Genomic DNA, 22,554 nt, shown 5'->3' on the forward strand with positions numbered 1-22,554 from the left:
AGTCTAAAAGACACTTTGCTAAATAAAAATGAAACTCTTAGTCAAATCAAACAGGATTTGTCCACAAGTGAAGTGTATTTTTTTAATTTTTTCAAGTGATGCGAATGAATTTAGTAAAATGCGTGAGGGACGTTTTTTTTTTTAAATTTAAGCATTTCTTTAAGAAATTTTTTATTTTTTTTTTGCAAGTCTTCAGTACATCTGACACTTTCTTAGTCCCCAACTGTCTTTTGTAGCACTATGTTTTGAAACGTCTCGAACGACATTTTTTAAAATTTAAGCATTCCTTTAAGAGATTTTTAAATGTTTTTTGCAAGTCTAGAAATTTTTTATCCAGTACATCTGACACTTTCTTAGTCTCCCCAACTGTCTTTTGTAACCCGATGTTTTGAAACGTCTCGATTGGCATTTCTACAACTAAATTTAAACATTTCCTTAAGAATTTTTCTTTTTTTGAAAATCAAAAGTCAGTAACATTTCACTCTTTCTTTTTACTTCAAGCCAAAGTAATCCGAAGTAACCCGAAGTGGCCTAAAGTGACCTGAACCGACCTGAAACTACTCCAACTGACCCAAACATAATTTTTTTAAATCTAAAAGACACTTTACTAAATAAAAATGAAACTTTTAATCAAATCCGATAGGATTTGACCACATCAGCTAGTATCAGATATTAAAATGCAATTCCATTTAGTCTATTTCAACGTTCAAAAAGGGTTAGGAGATAAAAATCTCTTAAACATTCTCTTCAAGAAAATTTTATTTTCTACAACCCCTTGACTGTATTTGTTGTAAATCTAACGTTTTTCAAATATTAAACTTGGCTTTAAATTTTATATAACTCATTTACTTGTAAGAATACTTTCCGATGAAATATCTATAATATCTTTTTAGGGTTGTAGGGAATTGAATGTCCCGGTATATTATTGGCCGTGCTTAAAATTGACAACTGACAGTCTCTTCGGTCTTTAGCAAGATCATAGACTTCTCTTTGATGTAATTTTTAGTACAATTTAAATACTTTTTTTACTTGAATTTTAACTGTTTTGTGATGCTAAGTCTTTACTGCAAGATTGTATACATATTTATTCATGAAACCATGTTGATTTTTTCGTTTAATTTGTTTTATTTGTTTATTCCTTTTTGACTGTGTAATTAAAAAAGTGGATGATTTTTTACTGAATCAGCAAGGAGACAAGATTAGAGTGTGTGGTCGGAAGGGCAACGTACTCGGCGTCGAGACGCAAAACCTCATGCAGGTACTGTAGCGTCGTTTGTGACCTCTCGTCCCATACATTGTTGATTCTACGATGTCTATGTAATATTCATATTGTAGAGCAATTGAGTAAAAAGCGACTGCAATAATGCACTTTGCTTTTAGAATTATTTTGTTTGTCATTTAAGGTTTTCACTTAATTTCTAGGTAATAGGAATTCTTTAATAGCACATTATAAATGTGGTGATAAATATGTAATTATCCCGAGTACTCATGTATAAAGCACAAGGGATAATGCCATAGGCACCGAGGTTTGTATGCTATTTATACACAATCATATTATTTTTAGTCAAAATTTTGAATAAAATAAAATTCTAACAAAGTTAAGGTTCAAACGTGGTAGGCCATCTAAATATCTTTTGATTTTTGTCATTTCAGAAATGTAGAAAAAAAAAATTCAAATAATTGTGAATCTGATATTAAAATTGTTGAAATGGAGTAGCGTACTCCCCCAGAAGTAAGAAAAACTGCTACAGAAGCAATTAAATACTAATTAGCAATATATTACACGTAACAATTTTAATGAATTCTCGGTAACCTGTATATTACCGCCCAGGGGATAAAATGATACGAGGGGACTAACAAAACGATCGGTTAGTTGGCCTTGATTTATCTTTTTTTGACACATCAATATGGCCGTTCGATTAGTCATAGTTTTTTTTAAGTTTATATGCTAATTGTTAAGCCAAAATCAGTGACGTAACTAGAAAATTTGAAAACACTTTGTATACAGGGTGCGCCAGAACTCGCGCCCCAGAGAAAAATTTCAAGTAAGATAAGATACCAGGAACATGAAAAAAATGTTTAAAAAATTCTATCTGTCAAAAAATTTTGACATTTATCTTTTAACATTTGACATTTTTTGTATCTATTTAATGGTACTGATGATCTTGTATATGTTTTTTTACAATTACTTAGTAAAAAGACAAAAACTTTGCCAATAAAAGCCACAAATAACATTAAACAGAGATACAATTCAGGCTACAGCTTCCTTGTTTCTTCTTTTAAAAGCTTGCAGCAAAAAGACTTGGAAAAGTATTTTTCCAACAGAAATAAATTGAGTCAAATTGCAAAATTTAAACTCTCATAACTTCGAAATTTTTATAGACAGAATTTTTTAAACATTTTTTCCATCTTCCTGGTATCTTACATTATATGGCATTTTTCTCTGGGACGCGAGTTCTGGTGCACCCTGTATTTTACCAATTTTGGATTCTTTGTTTAATTGTCTTTTAACAAGTTTTAGTACCTATGCCTAAAACCAACCGTTTGTGAGATATGCGTCCATTAAAAATTTATCAAAGTAGGTAGTGCATCGTATTTGCCGTCATGGTCCGTATTTCTAGAGGCATACATTGCAAAACGTCTTCTACATTAATTTAGTTAATGAAAAATAAACATTTTTTTTTTGTTTAAAAAAGTGCAAAGTAGAAAAAATACTATATGATATCTCGGTTATAAGGCATTTTATCGCACTAATTACTGCTTTATGATATCCTCGCTGCGCTCGCCATGTCCTAAGCCCGTGCGTGCAACAAAATGCTTCTGATAAAACACGTATCATAATATGCTATTGTTATTGCCAATCGTCAATAAACCCATGCATTACCTACCTTAGCAATTTTCGGATGTAAACAAACACTTTATTTGACTGGACAAATCAAGCATTTTACCTGCGGCATATTATTGCAAAGACAATTTTAGGTGAAGGTTAAACTGACAACATAGTTGTTAACAATTATAATTTTTCTAAAGATCTGCAAATTTTTAACATAGATTTTAATTCTCAAACATTTTCCAATTAAAAAGCCTTCGGATTTAGGAATTAATTTTCATAAACCGTCAGGGTGTGCGTTTACGGTTAATATAACAAATAATAAGTAGATTTGTGTAGGAAAATTTACTAGACGGGTGTCCCAAAATATGCACTTTATTCAGTTTTAATAATAATTAATTAACAATGAATGAAAACGAGTGACAGGCTGGCCTCGCATCGTGACCAACGCCCAACTGCCAGTTCGCCGATCCATCGGACACCGCGTGGAAAAGCATGCGCACTACGTACCACGTGGCGTCGTGAGGTACTTCACTGACGCATCCGCTTCGTAATAACAAAATATTGTTTACATTAGTTTTGTAGGTATTCGCTGTTATTTTTATATCTGTTTGATTTAATAAAACTTAATTTTTTAATATTTTTTTATGAATTCTTACGCTCTGCTCATAATCCCAGACTCGTTCGATAAAGTATCATTTTACTGACTTGGTACATAAATCTATAATTTCATACTATTTCAAGAAAAATTGCTAAAAAAATTATTTGATGATTTATTTTTTTGTCGAAAATCACAATCCGGTAAGTGCTCAGTTACACTTACCGCCTTTAACGTACTTACCGTAACACCCCATTTTGCGGGAAACTTAATTCACCGGACAGTATGAAATAATAGTATATTATAATACTAGTTTATAAACAAGCCTTTAAAACACCTACAACGAGTTTAAGAGCACGACGCGTCAGCGGAGTGCTTTTAACGTCGTAAGTGTTTTAAAGGCGCTTATAAACGAGTGTTATACGCTATTTTTTATTATACCTGCCAATTTACGATCTTTTATGAGGAGCATTGAAAAAAAGTGAATTTACACAATAAAATTAGCAAAGGTTGTTTGTGAATCGTTTTCGTAGAGACGGTTACTAGTTTACGTTGTTAAGCACATTTTTTCACGTTGTAATTGGTCCAGACATTTTACTATTTCTTGTTACCTAGACAACTTTAAAATTTCAGCGTGCTATAAAGGCCAAATTACGCACGCTGCAGCGTGTTTTAATTTAGGATTGTGATGCAGGTATAATAAAAAAAAAAAATAATATACGTAAAGGATTGATGATAAAGATTTTAGATTAAATTAGATTAGATTTAGATTTTTGATCTTAATTTTCTGCCAGAGAATGATAGATAAATCCACTTATTATTTTGGTCGGGCTTCTGCAACAAATTGGATTAGTTCGTTGTTTCGTCCTAATTTAGTTTCTTTTTTCCAAAACGTGTGTTAGTACGTCTTCATGCTCGTTTTTAAAACCCACTTCTTTTAAAAAATATTTTTCAGAGGAGTTAGGGAGGTTATAAATTTCCAAATGACGTTAAGAAACGCTATTCTGGTTTGCTGTGATCTTTTATCCCGACTATGTACGAAATTAAATTAATTCGTGTACGAAGTTTAATATCTGTGTTGGTTTTATGCAAAACAGTAATGCAAATTGTGTTTAACCTTTTTGATAAAGTAAACACTAAATTAAAGCAGTAATAATATGTTGTACAGTGTAATTTTACGGGTTATGAGTGCTTTTTATTTAAAATAAAGGTCATTGTTAACCTAAAAAAATGTTTTATTAAAAGTTTATAAATGAAAAAGTTTAAACAAATGAAAAATTATTGTGAGAAAATCATACTTTTTGAAGTTTTTTATTTTTTAACTCGATCTATTACAGAGCTAATCTAATAAAATTGTATCAAGTATTTTATTCACGTTCTTGTTGTGTCCTCATATTGTAGACTGACACATTTCCGTAAGTGAAATTGTTTACCGTAAATAGAATATTTTAGTAAATATACCTGTGCAACAATAATGCACAGGTAATGCAATAGGTAGTCGGAAAATGTCAAATTGCGGTAATTAAGAATTAATTGGAATTGATTTTGAATAAATTAACAGAACCTATTTCAGCAACTAAATCGTTTATCCGTTTGACGCGAGTTGTGATTTTATTACTCCAATGACAATAATTAATCTAGGTGTATCGAAATTAACGTTACAAATTCAATCATGGTTCTTAAAATGTGTTGTTTACACAGTTTATAGCTTATTATTATGCTATCTTATGATGACACACATTCACTTAATTAATATTATTCTAGAAGGCATTATCACGCTATCCTGTTTTCAAACCGCTGTTTTTTTTTTATAAAATTAGTGAAGTGAACAAGTAATGTAGACTTTTACATCTGTTGTCACACAAATTTCTATTAAAATGAAAAGCAAATTTTTGTGTTGACGTCAAAAGTTTTCAGTGCTGTTTATGGATTTAATTAAGTTTTCCCGTTTATTTAACAATTTGGTTGTTAACGCAACTTAAATTTTAAGCTGTTTTATATTAGTTGATGAAACGTCGGTTTTATTTAGAAATTTTTGGCGTTCGCCAAAGAGATATCGCTTGGCTGAAAGAGATTTTTAATTAACTTTGCCAAAAGCCGATCCTGTATGTTAGTTCTGATCGAGGTTTTGATAAGGGGTCGTGACAAAACATTTTTAATTACTACCAAAATTAATTACGATAATCATGATTTATGCAGGGTGTCCCAGCGAGTTGGTAAAGTCCATTAGTGCCTTTAAATGGTAAAATTAATAAAATATTATGCGTAACTTGACAATTGAACGAAAAGATTTCCGGTATTTTTAAAATTTTAATTTTGGCAAACCTGCATATTACCGCCCAAGGGATAAAATAATATTACTGCTCATGAGATTTAATGATGTGTTTCCCAACCTTTAAAAAGTTAGTAATTGGCAAATTACATTAATGATTGTGAATAAAAATGTTTTGCATTTGTTAACCGAAGGTTTGAAAAATCTTCTAAAGTAGATAGTTATTGGACATGTTGATAAGAGTCTTTATAAAAATAGATGTTCTTTCGAGTGCCGTTAAGAAAATAGCGTTATACTATTTGAACTATTTTATTTTTATACTATTTCAACTGTTTTTTAATAACCATTTTCAAAAAATCCTATTAGTCTTGAAGTTTGAGAGTTGAGAATCTTGAGCTACTTACGAAGATTCTGTAAACATTCAGTTATCTAAAACAAAAAAAAAATAACTTACTTATTGCAAAGGGTTGAAGAGCTGAGATTTTTTAAATAAATCCCTGCAAATAATAATTTCGACAAAAAAATTTGCATGTGTCAAAAACTATAACAAATAAGTACAAATAAGTTTGTTTTACTCAGTTTGAGAATGCGAATTCCATATTTTTTATTCACCTGGTATATAGATTTAATATTTTTGTGTTGTCATTTCGACAATTAAAAGATATAACGAATTGGTTAAAGAATTAGGGTTCCCATTAAAAGAAAAATGTTGATGACACCATTACTCAAAAACCAATCAAGTTGAAAATGGTGTATTTTTTAAAAAGAAAATTGATCTGTCTGAGCATTTTTGCCAAAACATAATGTTTTCAGTTTTAATAAGATTATTCTATAATTTTGCCGCTCACTGTATACGAGAAAAGAGTGTTTTTCAAAAACGAATAATTACATATAGAACATATTTGTTCATTCAGTAGATACGAGTAGGTATAATATAAGCACCTTTTTTACCATGTCATGTATTTGATTTACTAGGTACCGACAGCGTCAACAAGTTCTCTCGTGTGTGGTTAAGCCCAATCCAACCTCATTTGGGGAAATTCGTTTTAGATTGCAGTTGTATTCGATTCGATTTTTACAAAACTGTGGATGTTGAACGGGAGATTTGGACGTACGAAATATTATATTTTTTCAGGTATTTCCAATTTATTTTTATAATGCTAAATAACTCGATGGGTAATATGCGAATGTGCATTTCGACGATTTTTATTTAAAATGTTAATAACACTATTGATTATTGTGTTTGTTGTCTCAGCACTTGCTTTTATACATCAATTTTGTTGTTTATTTTCAAAGATGAATTTGTTTTTAATTTTGTTTTAATGTTTGGTAAAACACTTGTTTGCTTTAATTAGTCATTTACTGAATGTTAAAAAAACAAATTAACTTCGTACAATCCATAAAATATACGGAGCTTTTGATAAAGGACGTGTGCTTATTTTCTCTATAAACAATGAATTTATTATTCTCTGTTTTCGATACCTCTCGGGTACATACACATTCAAGCTTATTATGTTTCGTCGGACTTAGGTCGCTTTGGCTTTGACCAAAACCGTACTGTGTACATAATTAAATATGGACCTTTTTTAAAATACGTAGGCATACTGTAAAACGATGATTGATATAATTATAGCATAGCACACCTAGATCAAAACTGTAACAATTAAAAACAACAGTTTTTAGAAACCTCGAAAAAGATAATAATAATGCTCATGGCACGGTATAGGATATGAGTTTATACAGGCTGTATTATGAAAAACACTCCAAGCTCAAGTTATGACAATACTTCTTAGAACAAAATTGAACATTTTTTCTCATCTATCGTTTAAGATAGATGCTCAATTAATGCTGTTTTCGGTTTCACCGAAAGTGAGACAACTTTAATTTTTTAAATGCAACCCTGTATATTTTACAACTGTTGGATTCTTAGTTTAATTGCCTTTTAAAAGGTTTTTGTACCATATGCCTAGATATTCGCTAAATAAAATAATGTATTTATTAAAGTAGGCCCTGGAAAACAATAGTATTAAGTAATATTGACGAATATTATTACTTTGCATTTTCTCTTACTGTTTTTATACTTTTTGGTGTTAATCAGTCCAAGTCCAAAATCAAGAAAAAAAACTTTTCCTTTCACTGAAATAGAGCACGAAGTCTTTTGCGTATTGTTTTCACTGAAACACTAATACCGGCTTGCAAAAGTTGTCTTTGGAGCTCTGGATGCGAAATTGTCGGGTCTCTTCTAGCGATTTGGCATTAAAAACAGTCTTGCTGCTCTACGTTACCCTTCTTGGCCTGTTCTTAAGTGTATCCAATTCTAAGTACAGTCGAACAAAATGAAAATGACGCCTCAATAAACCAAACCCTGCTGGATGCCGACCCTTCTAACCGCAAGCAGGTAGGGTCGTAAATTATCGGATTGCAAACTTGACGTAGTTTCAAGATAAATTCTTTTAGGAGCCGGTTTACAGAAAACAAAATGAAAATTTAATTCAGAATTAAACTAATTCGAATTAAGTTGTCATTTATTTTACATTGACACACGTCAAATTAATTAAATAGAAATATTAATTTTTTTTAATGAAAAAAACACAAGAAGGAACCATTGGCAAGTATGAAGTTTGAGTCATCGTGGCTTTGCGAGGTAACAGGTGGCAAAGAAGTAAAAAATACCAACTTAAATTTATTGAATAAAAAACCGTAATTTTTTTACATTTTCTTCGGAACAATATTAGGAATCACCTCATCCATTGCCACACACTTAATTTCGTGGCAACCCCTTGTCAGACACCCTTAAACTTTAATAAATTGTAACTGTACTTACGTTATAGCTGAATTTTAGACATGTTACTTTGGTAACTATTAGAAGATGTTTTCTCTGTAGCCAGACAGTTTTGACAGTTCTAATCCTCGGCCAGACAAACATATAGGGTAGCTGTAGGTTTCCCATGATGATACTTTGTCAAAACTGAATCAACTTTATTTTATAAACAGCACTTAGAACTGTCGAAACTGTCTGGCTACTGAGAAAACATCTTCTAATGGTTATCCAAGTAACATGTATAAATTTCAGCTTTTATACTATAACGTAAGTACAGTTACAACTTATTGAAGTTTAAGGATGTCTGACAAGGGGTTACCACGATATTAAGTGTCTGGCAATGAATGAGGTGATTTCTAATATTATTCCGAAGAAAATATAAAGAAATTACGCTTTTTTACTTGATAATTTACCTGTGTTGGTAGTATGCGCTGACAAATTTTCAACTTTTATAAAATGACGAAGGTCTGGCGACCGCGGGCTCTTAGACTATTAAGATTTGCATTTGCAATCCAGGTTATTTTATGTTGCTCTGACAGTGCTTTGACAAGCAATTTATGATTTATAAAAAAACTGTTTGCCTAATGTTTCATTCTTTCATTCATTTTGTATTGGGTTTACACATAAAAAGACTTCTTCAATTGATAGAGAAATCTGAATGACACTGATGGTCGATCTCTGCGCTGACTTCAGAGTGACATAAGTGATAACTTGGATTAAACTTGCAAATCCTAATTTAAATTGGATCAGAGGCGTAAATAAATGAAATTTGTTTTTTGGGTTGCATCGAGAGATCATCAGGCTCATTATCTTATCTGAATTGCCCTGTATTAATTTGAACCAAATTTTACAACTAAACATAAATATAATGACTGAGTCGATATTTTTAATAACTTTTTCTAGTATGATTAATATTTTTACCACTAATAAATATCGTCTTTCCCTATACATCACCTCTTTTTTGCTGCAATATGTATATTATTATGAGTTCCAGTGTGATTCCATATAAGTTTGGTTGTGTGTATACGAGTAAATAGTATCTAGCGCACTTTCATGTTTATTTAATTTACCTCTAATAATATTAATTGCAATTACTCAGTTTGCACTTGTTAATGAAGTAAAGCTAATTAGATTAGTCAGTCCATTAGTAAAAGTAAATTTAAAATTTTATTTTTTTTTATTATTAAAATGCTTATAAATTAATCTAATGGTTAATTGTTTCAGGCTATTTTGTAGCTTGATACAACTCAATGAAAATTGTTATTTGGAAGAAAGTTGTAAGAATTTTTTACAATATTCAGGGTGTTTCACATAATTTTACGAGGCCTGCGCTTGTAAGATGCAATCAATAATACATATTCCGATACGAACTCGATTACAAATTTTGAAAAATTGTATAATCTTCTCCAGTTTGTTCACCTTTTAAAAAATTACAACGTACAACATTTTTAGTTAGTTAGTGATTAAGATAGATAAACTAGAATCATATTCATGCCGTCTCTTGATGGAACAAATGATAATTGTTTCTGAAAAACTGCAGTTTATGACTATTAATGAAACAGTGACTTGTTTGACAACTAGTGTCATGGATTTTCAAAAATTAAATTATTCGATATGTATTTTTTGTATCCAGTGTTTTGTGACTTTTGTATATTTGGGTGCGTACATTAGGCGCAAGCTTCTTAAAGTTGTGTGAAACACCCTGTGTCTAATTATTTCAAATTGATGAATATATTTTATACATCTTAGGAAGTTGATTAAAATAATAAACTCCGAGTCTGTTTTCCAATCAAAACTTGCCGACTTTCTTCTAATAAGCGGAACGTATGCAAAGTCACAATTTTTCCACCAGAATCCAATCTTGCTTGTAACTGACATTTGATTTTAATACAGTTGGATTGATTTTGTTACGGAAGTGTATTGTAACTTCGAAATGTGAATTTTTCAAGCGCTGGAAAACTCTAATTAAAGAGAACAGTTGTGATATTTTTGAATAGGAATTTAATTCTTGTTGCAGATCCGCACTGGATACCGCCACAAATACAAAAGTTGCGATTAAGAAAATATCGCCTTTTGAACATCAAACTTATTGTCAGAGGACTCTCAGAGAAATTAAAATACTCACAAGGTTTAAACATGAAAATGTAAGTATTATTATTCCATAATGCGTTTGTGGTAAAATTTTATTTGGTTGATGTTATTGAATCATCCATCACTTTCTCGACCGTAAAAAAGAACTTCACGCGACGCGTTTTAACATTCTTTTATTTTGATTAAATTGTCATGGCATCTGGCGAATGGTGTTTGGAATTGTCGTCTTCCTACTAAGTTTTTTTTTTTCATAAAAATGACAATTTCAGCATTTGAGTGAAGACTGCGTAAAATTGAAAATTTTCAATTTTCTTGTTTCATTAAGAAAAAAGCTTCTGAATATTGGAGTTGAATCTGTGTACCCATTTGACCGAAATCGATTGGAACGCTATTGTCGCTTGGGATTTTCTGATGGTGGAGAGATACTGAAGAACTTACCTGATGAATAATTATTAGAATAAGTTGAATCTTCGTTAGTTATTTATCAAGTCTCTCCCAATCTTGGAAAGATTTAATCCCAAATCGTTACTATCTCACCGGAGTTGCAAATTATTTTCGAAATTAAAATCCAAGGGCACGGTTGTTTTTTGAGTATGAGAACGAAAAAATTGACAACATGTGTTTGAAAATTCTGTTAAAGCATTTTTTTTTCATTTAACTTAACAAATAATACGTTTTCATATTTAATAAAAATAAATGTTCTTCTCTTGTAGGTATTAATAATGTAGTTTATTATTATATTATGATTATTACATTATACAGACTGAGTCATATACAGGGCTTTCTTTCATTTCAATAGGAGCCAGTAACTTTTGACATTGAGTAAATATATTTTCAAGCAAAAACAGGTCGATTAGAATCGCAAGGGGGAAGTTCAAAACCAACATTAGTTACATTTTTCATCCCCTAGCCTCAAGCCTTTAATATTTTAAATGGGACCTCCTACTTTTTGAAACATTTTCGGAAAGGAAAAAAATGAGCGTACATACCTAACTGTCAAAGAAATTTTTTTTGTCGATTCGTTTTTAAGTTAGGGGTGGTTTTATTTTTGTAATTTTCAGTCCTAGTAATCTTTGATTGAACTCAATTTTATTTAAATAAAAAATATGTGATTCGGGTTGCGATGGGAGAGTTCAAAACCAACATTAAAGTTTCTGTGGACTGGAAAAGCTTCCTGAGGGAACTAGAGCCCCCTAAAGATGGCGGTCAAAAAATCTTTCATCAGTAACCGATTGACATAAATTTACAAAAGTTTGCATTTGGAGTAATTGTTTGCCGCTGAATTTATTGGTTATATCAAAAATTGTATACCCTAATTAGGGGAGCGGAGGCATTGGGGTCAATTTAATTAAGTTAAAATTTTGCTTTAGAAGAAGTTTTTTATTTTTTTTGGGCAGCTTTGGATTTATCTTCTAATTTTATTTAAAAAATGTCTCCGTACACAGACTTTAGTGAGTTTTTCATATAAGGTCGAGGCATGGGTCGAGGTATCGCTCTAACTCCCTAATTAGGCCAATTTTTTTTTTGAATTTTTTGTTTTATTTTGATCTCGATAACCACTCCCCGAAAACTTTCAACGTTTTTTTCCGGAAACTTTTAAATACATGTACTGCACAACGTTAAAAATCTCATGACAATACAACAAAATACGGTCATTAAACGCAAGTTGATTCAAGCCAGAATCTTCCCTCGTCGATGAAAGCTTTTGTCTTGGTAATACTAAATAGCGTTTTTCTGTCTACAAAATTTGTTGTTTCAAACTTTTCAAATTAGTTTTAATTACATTTTTTGTAACGTTTATTACGTGTTACGTTTTAATGTTAATTATTATAATGCAGTTTTTCACAATAATAATAAAAGCACGTCAATACTGTTTAATATACCTAATAAATTTCAGTTTTGCCAGATCACTAAATGGCGTTTATACAGGGTGCGCCAGAACTCGGGCCCCAGAGAAAAATGCCAAATGCCGGGGGCAATAGGTCGCCAAAAAGTGGAGCCGAAGAAGTAATTTTTGCTTGCATAAGAAAGTTATTAGACTCTTAAATCCACCAATTTCAGAAGGTCACCTCAAGGTGTGATTGAAAAATTATATCCATTGCTAGGTTACGAAAATAATACCAATTTGCCCAGAATTTTCATTAAATAGCTGGTCTACTGTAATTTTGCGTTTGACATTTATTAATTTGTGGGTGACATTACCTGCTAGTTTGCAGTATTTTTCTCGCATAAGAGGTTGTACACGATTATAATGAGACAGAATCGTTATTTATTATCAACAATTATCAAAAATTATTTTGAAACATTCTGGAAATTCCTGATGAACCGACTTCTTCACAGGTATTGTTCCTTCTCAACCTTTTCTTCGATCTGATACAGATTAACAAACCGATAAATGAATTTTAGAGCTTGAAAACTTGTGCGTTATCTTTATGAAACAAAGAAGCAAGTGGGAGTGAGACCAGAAAAACATGAAGAAGTACGCAAGTTTCTTTATTTACTTTAATGCAAAATTAACAGAAAAATGTACTTTTTAGAAAAGGAGTCACGTTATGTTGAAATTAGTTGATATTATTGACAAACTACATGATTCCTCGAAAGACCAGCCTACAAATTCACCGAAAAGCGTTGCTGAAATGCCCTCGGAATTAAAACATTTGGATTTTACTTTCCAGCAGCAAAAATGCTCATTTTTCGTACTAAAYACAAACAYCGCAACATTTTTCTGGATTTTTTAATGAAAAAGCAGCTAAGGGGTTATAGTAAGCTCATGTGAGTGGAAGAAAGCAACAATAACTTTTGAGGTTAGAATTTCTCTCCTGGACAAAAATGCCTAAATACGAGAGTAAAACTACAATTTTAATATTAAAATTAGTAACCTGTTTTATTTAAACACAATTTCTTATAAAAAGTACATCTTTCTGTTAATTTTGCTTTAAAGTAGATAAAGAAACTTGCGTACTTCTTCATGTTTTTCTGGTCTCACTCTCACTTGCTTCTTTGTTTCACAAAGATAACGCACTAGTTTTCAAGCTCTAAAATTCATTTATCGGTTTGTTAATCTGTATCAGATCGAAGAAAAAGTTCAGAAAGAACAATACCTGTGAAGAAGTCGGTTCATCAGGAATTTCCAGAATGTTTCAAAATAATTTTTGATAATTGTTGATAATAATTAACGATTCTGTCTCATTATACTCGTGTACCACCTCTTCAGCGAGAAAAATACTGGAAACTAGCAGGTAATTTCACCCACAAATTAATAAATGTCAAACGCAAAATTACAGTAGACCAGCTATTTTTTAAAATTCTGGGCAAATTGGTATTATTTTCGTAACCTAGCAACGGATATAATTTGTTAATCGCACCCTGAGGTGCCCTTCTGGGATTGGTGGATTTAAGAGTCTAATAACTTTCTTATGCAACCAAAAATTACTTCTTCGGCTGTACTTTTTGGCGACCTATTGCCCCCGGCATTTGACATTTTTCTCTGGGGCGCGAGTTCTGGCGCACGCTGTATACAGTCGAACAAAATGAAAATTTAAATCAGAATTAAACTAATTCGAATTAAGTTGCCATTTATTTTGCATTGACAAAGGTCAAGCTAAATGAAAATGTAATTTTTTTAATAAAAAATTGAACAAACCATTTTTCAACTATTTTTCAAAATAAAATTATTTTATAAATTAATTAAAATACAAAGTGATCCACAATGACTGAATATGTTGGCAATCCTGACAGTTTACCAAAAAAATTTATTACATTAATAATAATTTGTTTGCTTTGTAAATTGTAAATTTCATCTTATTAATGCATAATTTTCTTTAAGAAATGTTTTTTGTTAAATTGTCTATTTATAAAACTAAAGATTTTTATTTAATATAAAAGTACGAGTATTACAATTATCAAAAAATAAATTTTGTAGCAAAACTAAAATATTTGAAATAATTTTACCGTTTTTTTCTTGGTTTAGTTAAATAAATAATTTTGATTTGTTTTCAATGACAATTACAAAACTAATAGAAAACTTAGGGCCGGTTTACAGAACGTGTTAATCGCAATTATATTTTAATTCGCGATTAACTTGACGTTTGTCAATGCAAAATAAATGGCAACTTAATTCGAATTAGTTTAATTCTGAAGTAAATTTTAATTTCGCTTTATGCTCAAAGAATTAAACCACTCGCGGTAAAGGCACACGTGGAATTAAACGTTCTTCTCGCAAATAAACAATGATTTATTTCATTTGTTGTTTTACATAAAATCAAGTTTAAAATAGAGGAAGCCTATTTCGTTCAAAAATAATGTTAATTAATTTTATTTTGAAAAAACAGTTAAAAAAATATTAAGTGAAAATGATTTGTTTTTTTTTGTCAATGTCATTATTAATGCATAATTTTCTTTAAGAAATGGTTTGTTAAATTTTTCATTAAAAAAAAAATAATATTTCCATTTAATTAATTTGACGTGTGTCAATGCAAAATAAATGGCAACTTAATTCGAATTAGTTTAATTCTGAATTAAATTTTCACTTCGCTTTCTGCAAACCGGCTACTAAAGGAATTTTTCTTGAAACTACGTCAAGTTTGCAATCCGATAATTTACGACCTTGTCTGCTTGCGGTTAGAAGGGTCGGCACCCGGCAGGGGCTGGTTTATTGAGGTATCATTTTCATTTTGTTCGACTGTACGTGATGACGTTTTACAGATGCAGTAAATCACAATTAATATTCAACTTCGTAAGCTATAACTTTATAAAAATGCTCTTAAAGATAAATTGCTTTTGGAAGGAAGGTTGACTGAAAGAGTGTTTTTATTATTATTAAAAATCACGAGGGTGATTGATAGAATAAAGATGTTTGGATATTGTGAAAAAAAAAGTTTAAACGGAAACAAAACAAGCGAACGGATTTACGGATTCTTTAAATTAAAGAATAATAAGAATTATGATCAAGTAATCTAACGAAATATTTTTTTCAACAATTTTTTTTTTTCAAGAAATTACAGCTTCATTGTGTGTTTTTTTTTTTAGTTTGTATGTAGTAGATTTTTAAATAAAATACGAATGCGATTTTGTAACCTGAACAAATGCTGAAATGTAATGAAAATTATCTAGCCGCATTGTAAGTACAGTATTTACGCCTCAACGGCGTGTATCAAAGGACTTATGGCAATGTTTGTTAATTAATTATTAATTTTATTTAGCTCACTTATAGGCTTGAATTATGAAGCGTGGTGCAGTTTCATGTTTATTTTGAATTAATAATGGAATCATTTGTAAAATTCGACATAAAATATTTTGCATAATAAATATTTAGTTTTGCATAAATGAAAATACTGTTTTTAAATTTTGTGGACGTATTTAATTATTTGGAAGCCCTCATTTCAGTAATTACAACGTAATCAATATTTTAGTTATACGTTTTTCGCTAATTTGTTAAATCACACCAGATGTCGCTTCAGATTTCTGCGATCGCCTATTGCCAACGAAGAACCACATTACGAGCAAATATTGCCCCCATTGACACTGATCTGCTTTAATGTAGATATTTTTTTGATCTTATGTTATTTACGTTCCATAGTTTGTTTTTTTCAAACGAATGTAAATATGGTATTAAGACATAGGCGGAGACGGGTTTTCAGTTTCAACTTATTGTTGATTTTAATTCAGAAATGACATATTTTCGGCAAAAGTTGGAAATAGAAAAGTTGTTTTTCTTGACGAGTTCCGCAAACAACCTGTATAACTATCAGAAGTTAATAATAATTATAGAAAAAAATAAATGCTGAAAAAATTGTTCTCTTGAAATAAACACAAAATTTAGACATTTTTGTAATAAAAGTTGAGTGTAACTTTGTCATGTATAAAATAATCAAATAATAAAAGTAGTAGGTAAATCTTCAAAACTTTCTCTCATCGCTGCGTCTCTGATTGTGATGATAACTGATCAACATTTCCATCAAACTCTCCACTTGTGCACATAGACGCATCAGTTTATTATCTATTAGCTGAGTTGTATTTCAGCTGTACTTATACGGTTATACGGATGAGATGATAACGTTAATGAAATTAGGAATTTGAGTTTACGTATTTGTGTCACATATTTACCTGCGTGTTGATTTGAAAGGGATGTAACGATGAAATGTAAGATTTAAACAAGATTTAACGTTTACATACTCGTACTCATGTAGGTAACAAGTGTAATTTAATATGCTTGTATCTCTTTACTTATTAGGGGTTTAAATTCGAAACAGGGAAAAGGCGGGGAAAGTATGATTGTATGATTTTGTTCCAGATTATCGACATAAGGGACATACTTCGAGCGGTTACGATAGATCAGATGAGGGATGTTTATATTGTACAATGCTTAATGGAAACAGACCTTTATAAACTTCTTAAAACACAGGTAAGTTGGAATAAGAAAAAAAAGCTTTGCGTATTTTAGTAGATGTTTGGTCTTGTTGCGCTGATATTAAAACCTGAATATGCAGGATGATTCACGAGGAATAATGAGCCTGACCAATTCTCGATGCAACCAACATTACATTTTCATAAGTTAGGTAGATTTCAAAGATTTTTTGTAATAAATATGAAATCATAGCGAGCGCACTTACAATTTGTCAGTTTTGACAAACAACACAATAATGGGTATATTAAAATACTAATTACGGAAGGTACTCATTCAAGCTTCACCCAGTGGTACCTTTCTGAGAATTATATTTTGAATTACTACTATACTGTTGATCACATTACACACGTGTTTATAAAGGGTGAGCCAGAACTCGCGCCCCAGAGAAAAATGCCATATAAGGTAAGATACCAGGAACATGGAAAAATTGTTAAAAAATGTTATCTATAAAAATTTCGAAATTATGAGGGTTTAAAGTTTGCACTTTGACTCTATTTATTTCTGTTAGAAAAATCATTTTTCAAGTTTTTTTGCTATAAACTATTAAAAGAAGAAACAAGGAAGCTGTACCCTAAATTGTAACTCTGTTCAATGTTATTTGTGGCTTTTATTGGCAAAATTTTTATCCCTTTTAACCTTACAGTTTGGATTCAATGGCGGCATTTCAAAATGCTCAAGAAAAATTCAAATTTGAGCGGGAGAATTGCTCATGACGTGTGATCGGAATAGTTTTGGACCCATTTTAAAATAAGATAACCCTACGTTGTGGTTGTTAGTTTGTTCGTAATAATCCTTCGTCGTTTCTTCGAAGCACTGAACAAACGGATGGGAGTAAAATTAAATAATCAAGAAATAAAACACTAATGTTTTATTAATATGAAGTATAATTCAACAATTAAATAAAACAACAATAGGAAATTCGCTGGTAATGAATTTATCAAATAAATTATGTCACAACAAAAAACAACAATTAATAAATACATTCAGAAAAACAAATCAAGGCATTCTTATGAAACAGTTTCTTTTCTTTTTACTGTGAAAACCTCGAATCCAATGTACCAAAAATCTACAACACAATTCCCGATACCGCTGTAGCCATCTCCCAATCTCGAAGGAGAAAGGAAGAAAAACATATATCAAGGACTCTCAATCAATCAAACAATCGCGTCTCGAAACCCTACAACTCTGTCGAGTCGACAATGGTATTGGACCTATGGTCTCTTTAGTGGGCAAAAACCGTCCTTTTTCGACAAGCTCCTCTTTTGTGCCCTGTGTACATGGAAGCGTTATTACTTATCAGCTACCGGGACTTTGCTGATATGATTGCCCAATTAAAGGAGAATAAAGAACAGTAAAAGACAGAACGCAATGCGGCATGCATGAAACCAGGAGAAGCTACAGAAGTTTTACTTTTCATCTCGCGTTACATAAAACAAACCCGAAAACTTAATCTTTTACCAGACGAATTATCCATTTACAAAACTCATGGCAAATTAACAACAATCATGATTATTATGAAGAAAACAATATTTTAGGCTCAATTTTCACGTAATATCGATACAGAATTTAYGTKTTTGGTGACGTAATTAGTCATACCCCCTGTCGCGTCCGGTCTCATCTTCCTGAGCCCCACGGTCTCCTCTGCAGCCTCCTCCAAGCGACGACGCTTCCTTCTCTTCCTCGATGGAAGTCCCCCGGGTGTAGTCGACATCCCAACAATTTCCAAAATTTAATTCAAAAAGGAAAAACAACAAAATTCTCCTCACTCTTCGCCTGCCTAACGACGACTGCTACACCTTCCTTTGTTTTCTCACTTTTTCGAAAAACCCAAAAAAAACACAAAATCCCCCCTTTCCCACTGTGGCGTGATCCGTCACCGCAGAGTCAAATAAAATTTTCAAAAATGCATAGGCAACACATTTTACCGAACAATTAAATACAAATGGTACGGTTACACCCTTTACTAAATAATTGTCAAAAAACATCTACAACATCATCAGTGTCATTAAATAGAGATAAAAAAATGTCAAATGTCAAAATTTTTTGACATAGAATTTTTTAAACATTTTTTTCTGGGGCGCGAGTTCTGGCGCAACCTGTATAACCGTGCGATCAAAAAAAAAAATAAATTAGAGTAGGCGCCGATTAAATTCTACAGTTGGCAACACATTGACTGGGAATCTGGTCTGGAAATTTTCCACACAAACTGAAAGTGAAAATGACCAACCACCGTTTTCCTCTTGTACAGGGTGCTGCATTTTGGATGTCCGAATAGGGAATCTCCGAAACTAAGAGGTTTAGCCAAAAACGAGTGATACATTCTGGGGCTCATTTTTTGAGAAAATAATATTGGTGCAAACCGCATCTTGCTATCGTCTTTTGTTTTCGACTTCAGACAAAAGTTGACATTTTGGCGAAATCTAAAAAAATTCATAACTTCGTTATTATAGAAGATACGGATTTGAAATAAATACATTATACTCTTTTACGAGGAATTTAATAATGTAGTTAACAATTTTTTCAGTCATTAGTTTAGCCGTAATAAGATAAACTTTTATTTTTTTTAATGGAAATCATAGGCGGCTTTGACAATTTTGGAAAGCTTATTTTTTTCTGATCTAAAAAATATATATTTGTATATTTTTTTCTGATCTAAAAAATATATATTTGTAACAGAATATTTTTTTATAACTATACAGGGTGATTCTTGAATAGACCGACAAAATTTTATCACAGCTTCCCTAGTATAAATGGAGACAAACTGTACCCTTTTTACGTTTATATTTTGTAGGGGCAAAACCCCCTTGATCCGTGCCACTTACGGCGTTTATGAATTGTTGTAATGATCAAGTACATTTTGATCAAATTAATACCATGGTTTCCACTACCTGTGTTAATACTATTTACGAACACATCAGTGGCGTACGCTTTTTATCCAGCATGTTCTCATTTGATACTACCAATGATAAATTTTTGTCGGTCTATTTAAGAATCAGCCTGTATTTAAAAAGTGAAATACATATTTTGTTTGATAATAGTTGGCCATGAAAAAACTATTTCACTCCAAATGTGTAAATAATAATTAAATAAGAGTTTTGTGAACTGTAAAATAGATACAATTATAAAAATTTAAAAATACGATACGGTAGAAGCATTGAACAAAAATGCGAGCGCCTCAGAAAAAATTATTACATATTTTTAAAAAATCCAAAAATAGGAAAAACAAATGTGTCTACAGTCAACACAATTAGAAAAACATTTTTTTGATGATCTAATAGAGGTAGGATAACGTTTCACATAGACGGAATTTGGGTATTTGAATAGCCATATCGTCATTTTTGTGTCATATAAAATATATTTTATTGAAGAATTTAAGCGGCTTTTTTACAACACTCTATGTATCACTAGAAGTTTAATGGTAATGTTAGTTTGTTTAAAAACAAAGAAATGTTATTAGTCGCCAATAAGTTGATTTACAATTCATTTTGCATTTTTTTTTTATTACTTAGTACTTAGAAAACTCTTTCATTAGTGACACTGGTTGATTATAATATAGTTTAAATACTTTTACTTGAAGAGGCAACATTTTTTCATGGCCAACTGCGAACAAAAATCAAAGATAATTTTTTGCTAAAAATGTATTATCATAATTTGTTACAAATATATATTTTTTAGATAAAAAAAAAAACAAGCTTTTTAAAAATGACATAGCCATCTATGATTCCTATTTAAAAAAATACAAGTTTATTTAATTACGGCTAAACCACGATCGTAAAATAGACAGGTCTGGAAACTCGTGTTTCAAAATTGAATTAAAAAATTTGGATCTCAGTAGGTTTTGAGGGCAACTATACCCGTGGTGCCTCTATCGGGTACTACGTTAATTACTGCGTATTTATGAACGAAAAATGACGTCTCCGTGCGTAAATAATGTCAAATATTAAATTAGCGCTTGTCATAATTTGTTAGGTTACTGTGGGCTTGTCAAAATGTGCAAAAAACAACTTAATAAAAGCCACATATAAAGTACAATATGTTTAATAAAAGTGGCAGCTAAGTGCCGTTTCATTTATTTAGTCCTCGAGGAGGTTTTTGGTTTGGTTTTACACTTGATGATAGGAAACATCCTTTAACTTTTAAACAAATCTGCATCTTTTGGAATAACGGTCATGCTATCAAGTCAATCCACAGCATTTATTAATTGCCACCTTATCATCTAACAGAAAAAAAAGAGTAGAAAACATTGCTGTTATTGATCTTTACACAAGATGCTACCTAGATGATAATAATGCAAGACTTTTAAAAAAGACGTGGAAAAGAAGTGTTAGTTAAATAAAACAACAAATAAATAATGTTATAGTAAATAACTTTTATACATAAGTTATTTTTTAGTTATCCAATTCTAACTAATAATGTAGCGATCAAGGTTGGTGCAAAATGTACAATGTAGAAGGATTTTGTAAAGACAATCTTCCAAGATTTATAAAAATGGTGTTTTTTACTTGGTCAGAAACACGATGGTCGGGACCCACTTCGTGTGCAGCAAGATTTTTTGAATAATAAAGAAAACCACAGTTACAATAAAGACAATTTCAGGATCTATTTTTGTGGTGAGCGGGCACTTTGTAAACAGAGTAAAGAAATAAATATTTTTTTAAAAACTTGATTCATTTGTGGACTCATTTATCTATAGGACTTTAAAGACAAAATATTACTTTTTAGACTACAAATATGTCAAACTCAAAACCCTAGTCGATTAAATGCTTCAATGTTAAATGTTTTAATGTTTTCTCCCTAATTTTGTATCTTTTTTCTCAAAATGTAATTGACAGCTTGTCTTTTCTTTGCAGTACAGTATTTAGAGTTTCATCCCTTGCCCTTAGGTCCAATTTTTCTTTCACCCAAAAAAACACAATTGTTTACTACTTCATTTAGTCGTTCAATGGAAAACAGCTCAAATTCTGGGCATCTGCAGAAGTGTTTTTGTGTAAACAAGATATAAAAATATAAATATAATATAATAAACAAATATATTTACCTTTTTCATTGCCAAAAACATTGAACGACAAACTCAAAATCAAAAATTTTTTTTAATATTTAATTTAGATAAGAAATCAAGTTAAACAGAACCAAAGAAAACAAGATATTAACCAAGAAAACATGAAGTATAAATCAAAGAAAACCATCCTAAAACACCGAAGAACTGTGCACAAGCGGCTAAAATATTTAGAAAAGTTGGAAATAGAGAAAAATTTGCTTTTTAAATTTGTGGTTAGCTGCCAAAATGCTGTCAAACAGTGAATTAATAAAATCACCACGTGAAGGCGCCACGGGTATAGTTGCCCTCCATAACCACCTGCGATTCAGAAAAAATAATTCAATTTTCAAACGTATTTATGAATGGAGTTTCCAGACCTGTCTATTTTACGATCGTGGGCTAAACAAACAAAAAATGTCAATTTTTGTCTATAAGTCGAAAACAAAAGACGATCGCGGGATGCGGTTTTAACCAATATTATTTTCTCAAAAAATGAGC

At 31.1% G+C, this 22,554-nt stretch overlaps 1 protein-coding gene across 4 annotated transcripts in view; it reads left to right on the plus strand.

The window, feature by feature from the left end:
* LOC123015924 (mitogen-activated protein kinase 1) overlaps positions 1–22,554 on the plus strand; it is a 74,116-nt gene that overhangs the window by 46,531 nt on the left and 5,031 nt on the right. For 2 of the 4 annotated variants that reach the window (XM_044416005.1, XM_044416007.1), the window contains exons 2-3: positions 10,539–10,665; positions 16,905–17,015. In XM_044416005.1, the coding sequence (XP_044271940.1) occupies positions 10,539–10,665; positions 16,905–17,015 (238 nt within the window). Of the gene's footprint in view, positions 1–6,687; positions 6,836–10,538; positions 10,666–16,904; positions 17,016–22,554 lie in introns of those variants that run through there. The other 2 variants (XM_044416009.1, XM_044416006.1) reach the window with 2 other exon arrangements.

The sequence above is a fragment of the Tribolium madens genome, unplaced genomic scaffold (assembly GCF_015345945.1).
Source record: "Tribolium madens isolate multiple individuals breed KSU strain unplaced genomic scaffold, Tmad_KSU_1.1 Scaffold_19;HRSCAF=116;Tcas5.2_LG9, whole genome shotgun sequence".
Classification (NCBI taxonomy): Eukaryota; Metazoa; Arthropoda; class Insecta; order Coleoptera; family Tenebrionidae; genus Tribolium; species Tribolium madens.